This window comes from Saimiri boliviensis, chromosome 1 (genome assembly GCF_048565385.1).
Source record: "Saimiri boliviensis isolate mSaiBol1 chromosome 1, mSaiBol1.pri, whole genome shotgun sequence".
NCBI lineage: Eukaryota > Metazoa > Chordata > Mammalia > Primates > Cebidae > Saimiri > Saimiri boliviensis.
In genome coordinates, this window is record NC_133449.1 from 290,732,898 (window position 1) to 290,745,735 (window position 12,838).

Below are 12,838 nucleotides of genomic sequence, written 5' to 3' on the forward strand. Positions count from 1 at the left end.
AAGCAGACCTTTTTTACAGTGGCTACTACGTATCCTCTGTGCTTATGGTGATCATATCAAAAAGCATCATGTCTGAATGTTAGCAGTCCCTTACCTCCCATCTTGGGAAGCTTGATATTCTCTTTTTTTCTGAAAAGATTTTGAGCATTACCTTCTTAATGAGAGAATACATATTTTCAATTCTCTACAATTTTAGAAAATTGAATGACAGAAACTGTTAGACAAGTTTTTATGGATATTAGTCATGCAATCATATATTTGAAGCCAGTAAAAAAAAAATGCTGATACATTATTGAGTGAGGCACTATTTGGGTGGCAAAAAATCAGTCTATTGCTTTGTTCTGTGATCTATATCCACTCACTGCTTTGCTGCCAGTCTGTCACCAATGGAGCTTTAATTCTCAATTACTCAGTTTTCAAATACTCTGGTTATAACCACCTTATTCCTTAGCTTTATGAACTCTAAGTATGTGTGTCAAATTATAAATTTCCCTCATCAAGATAATTCATAAGTGGAGGCTTATTATTATGCCAGTAATATATTATTTGGTATATCGTCCTGTTCAACAACATGTAAATGACTTGCACAAAGTGTAATTTGAACATTTAAGTAGTATCTATAAGACTTTAGGACTGTTACAACTTTTGTAAATTTTATTTGCTAAAATATAACAGATGAAAATTAGCATGTTGTGCAGAATTGTGGAACATTTATGTAACTCTCAAACATAAGGAGTAAAATTCTGAGGAGGAATGGATATTTTCATTGAAAATTTCCCCCAAGCTGGAACAAGATGAAACCCAACAAAACCTTTTTTTTTTTTTTGAGATGGAGTCTCACTCTGTCACCAGGCTGGAGTACAGTGGTGCAATCTTGGCTCACTGCAACCTCTGTCTCCCCAGTTCAAGTGATTCTCCTGCCTCAGCCTCCTGAGTAGCTGGGACTACAGGTGTGCGCCATTTGTATTTTTAGTAGAGGAGGGGTTTCACCATGTTGGCCAGGATGGTCTCCATCTCCTGACATCGTGATCCGCCCACTTCAGCCTCTCAAAGTGCTGAGATTGCAGGCATGAACCACCACCCCAGCCAAAAAAACCTTTTTTAAAACCACAAATGCCATTCTCCTAATGCTATTTCTTTTTTCTTTCTCTATTCTGCTTTAGTTTTAAACTGCAACCTGAGGAATGAAGATACATAAACATACACACACACACACACACACACACACACTCTCTCTCTCTCTCTCTCTCTCTCTCTCTCTCTCTCTCTCTCTCTTTCTTTCTTCCCCCCCCCACCACCTCATGTGTAGTTCTCATGCAGATAACATAATCAAAAACCAAAACTCTCTCCTGGCATTGCCACCCCTGCTGTTGTGGAAATACTTTGTCTTCATGTGTTCTTTCTTTATTATATAGAAAGTTCTCTCTCCCAACTTGATGACATTTTACTTCTCTATGTTTTCTTTGCATATTTCAAGCTCTTAAACGGTTTTTGGGAGCAGGTCCTCAAGATACAGTCCTCCAAAATGAGCACAGTTTGCATAAGATTTCTAAGTTCCGTCTCGTGTTCTTCGGGACTAAATAACTGCGATCATGGCTTCAATTATGTTAAAGATTAAGCCACTGCATGGCTTCAGATAATGTCACATTTTTGTAGATATTTTAGAATAGAAACACCTTATATTTAAATTCATAAATACAGTATTTCTACTTGGGTAAAAGAGTGTATATCCCATGATTCTTTCATGAATGCTCACCTTCGAGCATCAAAAGTTGTCATGTGCAGAATTGTCTTACTTACATCAGTCTGATCCTAACCTCACCACTGCCATATTGACTTGTTGATGTTGATGAGCTGGACAAAATAATTTCAGGTATGTTAACCCAAGTCTTAAAGAATACTTCCATTCATTTTACAGCTTATGGAAATGTATTCTTAATAGGCTTTTTTCCCTATTAACTTACGATACTTTTCCCCCATTAACTTAATAAAAGTTTGAATAAAGTACCCAGATAAAGGTCTGGCAGATACATTGACTGGCTTTGAAATAGTCCTTTTTGTTTCAATATTAACATACCAGGGCACCATCAACGTGCTAAAATAGCCAAGAATCTCCTTTGAACTCCATCTCCAGTTGCCTTCAAAGATTATCTGTGTTCACATCAGTTGTCTTCTTATTTCCTTCAGATTCTCTCTGTCGCCATTAAGAAAGGATTGTAATAAAAGGTATTTAAGAGCTACATAGATGACATGTCAGAGCCTGAAGAAAGTTATCTACTGACTTAACCATTCATCCTGCTTTATTGCACAGAAGCTAGAAAAGGAGAGAAAGCTGAAACCCAGCAAAAGATAACACGGCTACTTCTCCCTCTTCAAGTAATGAGCATGCAGATACCAGTTCGCCATACCTCTCGCCGTTAGGTTAGCTCTTACATCAGAGGAAAATCTCATCCATGTTGAGTTGGAAGTTTCACACTTTGATTTTTCTGAATTGTATCAAATTCTTATATAAAAATAATTGCTTTAAATGTTTAAGGCGATAACAAGATATAATATGAAATAAAAGAAATGATTTGCCATTTCTTGTTACTATAGCAGATAGATTCACTACCCCAGGCTGGTCTCCTTTGAGAGCCCACTGCTTTGTCGTTGAAATTGACAAACGTACAGAATGACTGCTGTCTTCTTCTAGAGCCCACTTTCTATTCAGTGCAGCAAGCCAGGCTCAAATAATGAACTAGGAGCAATGTGACAGGGCTAGTTCACTTCCTTCTTTTTTTTTATTTAAAGGAGATGTATTGGGTTTATTGATAGGCTGTGCATAGGTGCCAAGTCATCTTAGAATAGCTAAGAAGTGGCTTTGGTTAAAAGGACAGGAAGCGTTCCACACTGAGTGTCCTTGTTATAAAGTTAAAATTGAATGACATGTTCATTGAAAATGAACTTTAATAGGATGTCATTTGTCTCTGAGCTTTAGCCTTGACTTAAACTAAGCTGTATCATCACTGAGGAAAAGAAGACAAGCATTTTAGCTTCTTTTGGGAAATAATGAAATTTTTGAAATTATTTGTGACAACAGCATCTCTACTCACTTTTCTATTTTTATGTCGCAAGGATACAAAATAAGCATGTATTTTCTTGGAGTAAAATATTCAGAACTAAGGACTTATGTTCAGAAATATGGTTTTATTTTTTATATTTATACACACACTTATCTATACATGCACATATATGTATATGCATAAAATATCTGCAAGTATGTTTAGTGTGTGTCATTTATACTGTATTTTAAGTAATCATCAATAAATACACTAATAAGCTAAACACCTTCATGTTCTCACACTAAATTATAAAGAAATTGTTTTATTTTACAGTGATTTTTCCCAGAACTGAATATGTGTATATTTTTTCTAAAAGCATAGCATTTTAATTATACTCATTGTTTTCACAAAAGACAAAGCCTTTGTGTAATCAAAGATCAGAATCATTATTTTAATTTTTAATAGTTTTAAAATGGTAAGAGTAATAGAACAGGAAGTTTGACATGTAGAAAAAAAGACATTTTATTAATAAATTTTTATGATAATTACAGGTGTTTTATGATTCATTTTACTTGGAATAAAATACAAATCCCATACTACTTTGCATCCTGCTTTGATCATTTAACTTTCACTGTTGTAATTTGTCCAAGTTGCTACATAGTCTTCATAAGGATCATTCTTAATGGTTGACTGGTATTCCTTTGAGCATGCAAGCCATAATTTCTAAATCATGTGTAATTAATTTTGAATTACACATTATCCTGTTATTCATTAGATTCAATTCAAGGCAAATTTAACTATCATGATTGCTCTAAGACCTAGATTTGCCTATAGCTCATGTTAATGTGTCTAATAAACCATAGCAGTTTCTCTCTTTTATCGATTCTCTCATTTGTTAAATGCAACAATAGTACCCAATTTGTATGTATGTAGCAAATTATATAGGTGTTTATCGCATTAATAATTATGCATAAAAAGTGAGGGCATTTGATTGCTTATAATTATTAAGCAGCACCTGTAGTATGCTAACTATAAAATATGCTACCTTGATCTTTATCCTTCTTCCAACCTGCTCAATCAAAATTAATTCTCTTCCCCTTCCTTCCTACAGCAACATGTTAGAATCATTCTTGGAGAGCTTATCCACTTCTGCAGTTACATTCTCTTGTGTGCATCCTCCAAACCACCCTTCACCCTCGATCCCAAGCTCTCGGTGGGCAGGAATAGCTGCTTACTTTTAGTGATCCCTGGACTGCTGATGCAGTAGCCTCCCTGCAGTCTGTGTTCGCCAACTGTGATAATGCTCTGCTTTTGTTTTTGCCTGTAATGTTTGAGGAAGGCAATGTTGGGAAGCATAAAGTTGTTAAAGATGTTTGCTCTCTTGTTTTTGTTCCACCAGTGGGATGGAGTAGGACCTCTTCCAGACTGTGCCGAACCACCAAAAGGGATCCAGATGCTGTGGCACCCATCAATAGTCAAACCCTACCTCACACTGCTCTCTGAGTGCTCAAATCCAGACACGCTGGAAGGGGCGGCAGGCGCCCTGCAGAACTTGGCTGCAGGGAGCTGGAAGGTATGGCCAGTTCATTACAATAAAAAGAAATCTGGAATTATGAGCAACTCCTCAGAAAACAATACAAGTCCAGTTTTGAGAAATGCAATTCTAATAAAGATTCTTAGGACATTAGAGAAAAACCATTTATATTGAACTGTTTTACTTGGAAATGTATTCCTTTTAAAAATTTGTCTTAAAGGCTCAGGGGTCCTTGAAGATCACTACAGACAGAGAGGAATAGATGTGATTATAGTCACTGAAAATGCTGTGAAATGTTTTTCATTCTATTCATGTAGCTGAGCTACTTTGTTTTCAGTGGAGATTGTGACAGGTTGACATTTTTTCAAAGCGCTATCATTAACTGGTAAGAGAGTTAATGCCCAAACACCTGTGTAAACCCCATGTGAACACTTAAAATGTGCCGGGTCCCAGTCCCAAAAGGAAAGAAAAGAACCCCTTGTGTTTTTAAAGCATGGGCTTACAGAGAAGAATAGTGTTGTTAGTTGACTTTGGCAAAAGTGTTAAAGCAAATGTATGATTGGAGAGGAAATTAGAACAGCCTTTTTCTGAGTACTTATCAACTGACACTGTTCCTGATTGATTTTCGTGACACTCATTTTGGGCAGAAAGAGACTCACCCTAGGAAGCAATTCCTGAGTCTAGTTACCAGTGTGTTAACTTGCTTTGTTGCTAAAAAAGTGGGGCCTCTTAGAAGAATGAGGCAGGTGGGGAGAATACCGAGAGAGCAAGTTTACACTTCTGCCATCCACGTTCCATTCATTTCACATCAAATCCTGGGATGCGGGAGAATCATCAATCACTCCTTTCCTTGACATTTATTTTCTTCTAAACCATGTTAACATATACATATAACTACAGATAATGTTCAGAAGCTCAAGGCCACAGGTGTCACACACAGCACACACCCTAGCCTCAGCATGATGTAACTGCACCCTCCCCTTTGCTTATTCCTTTGGATGTCTGCCTTCTTGTCATTCTCTCTGTGTCATCCTTTGTTTCCATTGCTACGGTCCAAGCTACAGAACTTCCTTCTTTCTTGGGTGTGCCATCCCAGCTCATGGGCCCCAGCCCCTGACAATTCCTCCCACAGAGCTGGCCGCTGCCTCATGGCTGGACTCACTTCTTCTCCTAAGAGTCTTAGGGATGGACATAATTAGCCCTTTTCTATACGTTGCCCATAGACTGCCCTAAAGCTATACCCGTTTCTTGCTTGCAACCAGAGATTGGTGAAGAAAAGCTTCAAAAGCAGAGTTGCACCAGGTAGACATTCAGAGCATAGTCTTACGGGAGCAGGAAAGAAATATGGATGGAAATCACTTCCTGGAACGAGGCCTTAGGTCTTATGTCTCTCTAAGTTTAGCATGATCCAGGAAGCTTTGACTCAAATCACAGTTCAAACTAAGGCTCTACCTTTTCTGAGCACGGTGAGCCTGGGCAAATTACAGCACATCACTGTGTCTCAGATGTGTCATCTGCAAACAGAGAAAATCAGGGCTGCTTCACTCTATATCACGCACGTCAATCACAACACTGGATGCAAGGATGAGAGCAAGATGTCATAGGCCAAGACACTGTATGTGCCCATGAGCACTCATGTGCTCAAGAGCTACGTGACCCTACCCGGTTCCCCAGCCTTGCATCATTAACTAGACAGGTGCACGGAAATAGGCTCTGGGCTTCAGGCATCAGCCTGACTAAGACACAAACATCTAGATGGTGGCAAATCAGGTGTGCCATCTTAAGATGTTGATTTTCTCTGTCTCTCTCTCTTCTTTCTTCCTTTATTTATTTTTTAATTTATTATCAATTATCATTTTCCTTGAGAAGTACTTATGTCATTATCATGTAATCATAACAACTTAAAAGTGGAGAAATGTCTTTGGGCTCTAGAAGATTTTGAATGTGAGACTTCAACCTTTAAACTCTATATTCTATATGTTCACAAAGTAGAAATGGGGAAAACATATAAAAGAACAAACTCAAGCTTCTAGAATTAAAATATTAAAGATTACAGAATAAAAGATTCGTGAACTTCAAGACAGCGATAGGAGTGATCCAAAATGAAACACAAAGAAAAAAAGAAGAAAAAATATGCAGTGCATCAGTGAGCTTCAAGTAGCCTCATATATGTGTAAATGGAGTCCCCAGATGAGAGGAGAAAGGACAGAAAAAAATTTAAAGAAATAATGGTTGAAAATTTTCTAAATTTAATGAAAACCATAAACTTACAGATCTAAGCAGCTCAAGGAACCCCAAGCACGGAAAACATGAAGAAACGATACCAAGGTATATTTTCATCAAATTGCTCAAAATTAGTAACAAAGAAAAAAATCCTAAAAGCAGACAGATAAAAAAGACATGTTAAAGTACAAAGAACTGCACCACATCTAAACATCCAATTTAAGAATCAGTGACACTAGTCATTCATTCATACGACGAGTCCTTCTGAGCTGCTAAGACTGTCCTCTGGAAGAGAATTTGATCTGTTGCCTGCTATGGGCAGAAACCAAGCCCCATTTATCTTCTTGTACCTCACTGCCCACCCCTGTGCTTGGCTGCGTGAAAAAAATCAAACGTGAGCATTTATCTCGACTACTATCTATGTCCACATGTCTTCCTTGAGCAGCGTAGTGTTTTCTATTTATTAATGTCTACTGGTCAATAAGAATTTAGTAGCACATATTAGTTACCAGGCCATCTTCAGATGGTCACATTTTATGATTTTTTATTTGGTTCTTTGGTTCAGATGGCACTATACTGTCAATACAATGTAAAACAGATCGAAAGAAGTTAGAAGAGAACAATTTTCTTTTCAGTGTCCAGACTGAACAATGTATTGCAGGCTGCAGAGTTCAGCAGCGAAGGCTCAGTTCTGCAGTTTCTACCGTGCTGAGTTTTCTGTGTAAGTTTCCAGATCTTACACAGATCAGTTGCAAGAACTTTTTAGATATGTGTGGGTCTTTAGGTGTGTAGAGTAAGAAATTGATAAGTTTAAAAAGAGTTATACTATCTCTCTCTCTCTCTCTCTCTCTCTCTCTCTCTCTCTCTCTCCATATATATATATATATATATGCTTTTTTTTTTTTTTTTTTGAGACGGAGTTTCACTCTTGTTACCCAGGCTGGCACAATCTTGGCTCACTGCAACCTCTGCCTCCTGGGTTCAGACAATTATTCTGCCTCCTGAGTAGCTAGGATTACAGGAACGTGCCACCATGCCCAGCTAATTTTTTGTGTTTTTAGTAGAGATGGGGTTTCACCATGTTGACCAGGATGGTCTCGATCTCTTGACCTCGTGATCCACCCACCTCGGCCTCCCAAAGTGCTGGGATTACAGGCTTGAGCCCCCGCACCCAGCCTACTATCTTTATATTTTAAGGTCTCATCTACTTCACATAATGGGAATTATGGAAGAAGTATGATCATCGCTCTTAATATTTTCTGGCGATAGCATGTTACTGACTGTTTCTACCACAACAAATCTGTGCATTAGTTCAGCACAGTTATCCCACATATCCAGAAGGCATTTCTTTAGTAAATGTCTCCACTGCAGAGAGTCAAGACTACTAAGAGAAAGACAGAAGGGTATAGAATAGCCAAAGTCACCATCACAAAAGCTGTTCTGCTTTAGACAAAGCTTAACAACAACCTTCAATTTCCCAGTCCGTATTGGACTTCAATCAACAAGTTTAAAAATGCAAGAACTCTTGTGAGCAGACACATAGACCATCTTAAGAAGGGAGAGTAGATACCGTGCTGGCAAACAGAAAAGACAGAAGAGTTAGGAAAATGGAATATAAAAATCCGAGAAAGGTCCGTGCACAGTGGCACATGCGTATAATCCCAGCACGTTGGGAGGCTGAGGCAGGCGAATCATTTGAGGTCTGGGGTTTAAAGACCAGCCTGGCCAACATGGTGAAACCCCATCTCTACTAAAAATTCAAAAAAACTAGCTGGTTGTAGTGGCGTGCACCTGTAATGCCAGCTACTGGGAGGCTGAGGCAGGAGAATCGCTTGAACCCAGGAGGCGGAGTTTGCATTGAGCCGAGATCATGCCACTGCACTGCAGCCTGGGTGACTGAGCAAGAGTCTATCTCAAAAAAAAAAAAAAGAAAAGAAAAGAAAAAAAGCAAGAAAGAAAAACTGTCAGAGACCATTCAATGTCATGGCTGTTCCATCTATTCTGAGAGTCATGATTGACCTTCTGTCATCAAAAAAATGTTATTACTAGTAATTTTAGAAGACAGAAAGCATTTGAGAAAGATTTCCATCCCAATGGTTAAAGTAGAATTTTGACTCTTAGGATGTCAGTCTTGGTTATCAGAAGTACTACTTCTCTAATAATTCTGGATAATGGGATAGTTCTCAGGTATGACAAGGGGTTGCTAAGGAATATTTGGGAGTAGTTATAAACATATTCATACATACATAAGAAATTTCTTATCAAACTACAAATACATGTTTAGGGATCAGTGACATTATCATCATCTACTGTGTAATTTACTGATTTGCCATATTTATGAGAAGAGTGAGTAGACAGTTCTTAGGAAAGATTTGAAAAGATTATCATTAAGCCAAGCAAAGATAAATTATTATAACTTAAAGAAGATAAAGGATGACTTGTCCAGAAACCAAACAGATAAATCCTTACTTTAAAAAAGATGATTTCAGAAAAAAATCTTGAATTACAAAAAGATTGAATTAGGATACACAGCAGCATACAGTGTTACCATCTGAAATCTAGAATTTTAAAATGTATTTTTATAGCACCTGTTAAAATTTAGTGGTAGTTCTTTCTTGTTCTTAACTTTTTATGACCCAAGAAAAACAGAAATATAGAGGTAAAATACTAGAATTTTGCATGGAGACAGCTTTTTATAGACCTCATTATCTACAACAATAATTTCTCTTTATAGGAAGATCATGCACACTCTTTTTCTTTGACAAATTTTCTAGCAAACTAGATCTTCATAATGGCCCTAAACACTTTTTAAACTTTAAAACACTTATTACTTGGTTTATGAGCATCAGAAAAACATAATGTTTTTATGGCAGAAGCAAATTGATAAATGCTTTTCTTTGCCAACATGGACTTCAGTTACCTTTTTCTCATTTACGGTACAATGATTTTGTTTGTTGCAGAATATCAAAACTTTTGGGTGTAGTGCTTTCAAGATTTCCAAAATGTGAATGATTATTCTTTTAACTCCCATTTATGGATTATTTCTGTTGTACTTGAGCTTTATGAAAATCCAGGATTTGAACTGTAGACATATATCTGTACTTGCTATGAAGTCAAACATTTTAAATTCTTTGTACAGTCAGTTTTCCTCTTAAAATGTGACTCTTTTCAAAGCATCTGTTAGTTGCCATTTATTTTTAAAATAAGACAGAACAAAGATACTTGGATGTTAACCATTAATATTTAATGAGCTAATATAATAGCAACATGGGCTTTGTAAAGAAGGAAACAGAATCTCTGGCCATGTGACCCAAATAAATAAAAAATGTAAGAGAACTGGGAAATCTGAGACTTGTCCTTAGAGAGAGGGATGACAGTCTTGAGAAAGACTCTAAATTTAGCTTATCTTAGTAGGTAGCATATCTTGTAAAAATGAACCAGGGCAGATCAGTGGAGTCCATCAAATGCAAGTAAGAATCATGGCTTATCATCTAAGACAAAGTGATTTGTCTTTGCTCTAGTTAATGGTGTGATACCAAGCGTTAGACTTACATGTAAAGAAACAGAGTTCTGAAAGACTATGATGATAATGGAACACAAAGCATCGTGCCTAATGAATTAGAAACTGGGCCGGTATAAACATAGAAGTGATCAGAGCACCCTGTCCAATCAGCAGTCTCCTGGAGATGGAACGTCAGACACAGGCAATGGCCAGTCTGTTGCAGGACAAGGACAGACCCACTCCGTGGAGCAGGAGATGGGAGGAGCATGGCTGCAACCAAGTCATGGGCCCTAATCACAGGACTCAGTGACCTTCCCTACAAGACCTGGGACGTAGTGCTGATAGCAAAGATCACATCTGTGTTGCAAATGCCATATGTGTCCAAATTGATAAATGCAGAAAACCCATTTTTGGATAGTTTTGCATTAACGTTACTACTGTCATTGGATGATATGATAAATTACAGAACTTTAAAGCTGTAGAAACAGCTGAACCCCAGGGACTTCCACTTCCAGCCAAGATGCCAAGATGGAATGAAAAGGGTCGAACTTACCTTTCTTCAAGGGAAAACAGCAATGATAAAGAAAACACATATGTGAAACGTTAGGGTCTTCTAGTAAGACACTGGACATTAGTCAGCCAAGGACAGTGATCTCTGAAAGACTGGAAACAAAAGAAGGTGAGCCCTCTGGTTGTCTCAGCTCACTGCCTTGAGAGAATTTCCAAGCCATGGCACGAAGACTGAGGGACCCGGGGAACCTGGGTAGACTCACGTTTGAGGAGATGGAGCTGGGAATCTAGAGATATCAAAGTGATGGGAGTTCATAGGATGAAGTATAAAAGAGGAGACAGCCACACATAGAACCCTAGAGATGTGAAGAGGAGACCTCTCAGCACATGTGTCTGAGGCAAATACCCGTGGCTGGGAAAGAAACACCTAAAATTACTAGAATGAAATCGGGCACTCGCATGTGGGTGCATATAGTGCATGTTCCCAAGAGCCAGACAGGAAAATATCATCATCCATGGGCCACTGGGGAGAATATTCAGTAGGGTCCTGCCTCGGTACTGAGGAATATTTAGCCCTGGACTGACCATGCTGTAGTCTTTCCTATCAAATCTTAAGTTAGACCCAAAAGGATCAACAGTTTCCAAGTGAATTAACTGCATCCCAGAACAAAGCTTTCAGATATCCTTAGGAATACAAAAATATTCAGCACTCGACAAATTAAAATTGAGAATGTCTGGCATACAACTGAAAACTATCCTGCAAGTAAATAGAAAACACAATCCATCATAAGGAGAAAAATCAATCAATCAAAACTAATTCAAGAACTGACACAGATTGTTAAAAGTATCAAATAAGCAGTTATTGTAACTATTCCATATGTTCAAAACATTTTAAAAGTTACACATGGAAATGTGTAAATAAAGCCTCTAGAGTCTGAAATGCAGTGTCTGAAATGAAAAATACATGGGATGTGATTAACAGCAGATTAGACACTGCAGAAGAAAAGATCAGTGAAGACAACAGAAGCTATCCAGAATGAAACACAGAAAGAAAAACGAAAGTTACAGATCGTTAGTGCGTGTCAAGTGGCCTGATAATATGTGTAGCTGGAGTATTCTAATGAGAGGAGAGAGAAAAGAAGAGAACAGAAAAAAAGAATTTTGAAAAAATAATGATTGAAAATTTCCCAAATATAACGGAACTCTTAAACTCACATATCAAAGCTTAAACTACCTCAAGCACAAGGAACCTGAAGAAATGAAACCAAAGTGCATGAAAATCAAACTGCTCAAAGTCAACAATAAAAAGAAAATCTTCAAAGCATCCGGAGGAAGAAAACACATGTTCCATACAAGATAAGGAAAGTGGCAGATTTCTCATCAGCAACAATCCCAGTGAGAAGTCAGGGAGGCAGCATCTCTAAAGCACTAAAAACAAACAAACAAAAAACAGCTGAACCAATTGGGCTCAATTATATATTAAATTGATTTTTAGTTTGGTGTCCAGCAGACAAAACCTATCGCTAAAGCCGTGCCAACATTTTTGGCACCGGGAATCAGTTTTATGGGAGGCAGTTTTTCCATGGATCCAATGGAGCAGAGAATAGTTTGGGAATGAAACTATTACACCTCAGATCATCAGGAGCGTGCCACCCAGATCCCTCACATACACAGTTCACTATAGGGTTTGTGCTTCTATGAGAATCTAATGCTGCTGCTGCTCTGACCGGAGGTGGAGCTCAGGCGGTAATGCTGTCTCACCCACCACTCACCTCCTGCTGTGCGGCCCAGTTCCTAACTGGCCTGTGGCCCAGGGGCTGGGGAATCCTGCTCTAAAGGGAAGTCCTAGTCCACCAGTTGCACTTAAAGCACTTGAAAAACTCCCTTTACAAGAAACCCTTTTCCAGTCCAGTTTCAGACATGGCTGACCTGGGAACGAACATGTTTAGTCGCCTGAGCAGTCACTTTGCAGAGGAATTCTAACATAAAAACGTAGATGAATCAACACAGCACAATCAGAGATGTGGT

The 12,838-nt window shown here is 38.2% G+C and overlaps 1 protein-coding gene across 12 annotated transcripts in view; it reads left to right on the forward strand.

The window, feature by feature from the left end:
• Positions 1-12,838, forward strand: part of CTNND2 (catenin delta 2) — a 937,699-nt gene that overhangs the window by 804,706 nt on the left and 120,155 nt on the right. For all 12 annotated transcript variants that reach the window (XM_039468167.2, XM_039468169.2, XM_039468187.2 and 9 more), the window contains one exon: positions 4,441-4,614. In XM_039468167.2, the coding sequence (XP_039324101.1) occupies positions 4,441-4,614 (174 nt within the window). The remainder of the gene's footprint in view (positions 1-4,440; positions 4,615-12,838) is intronic.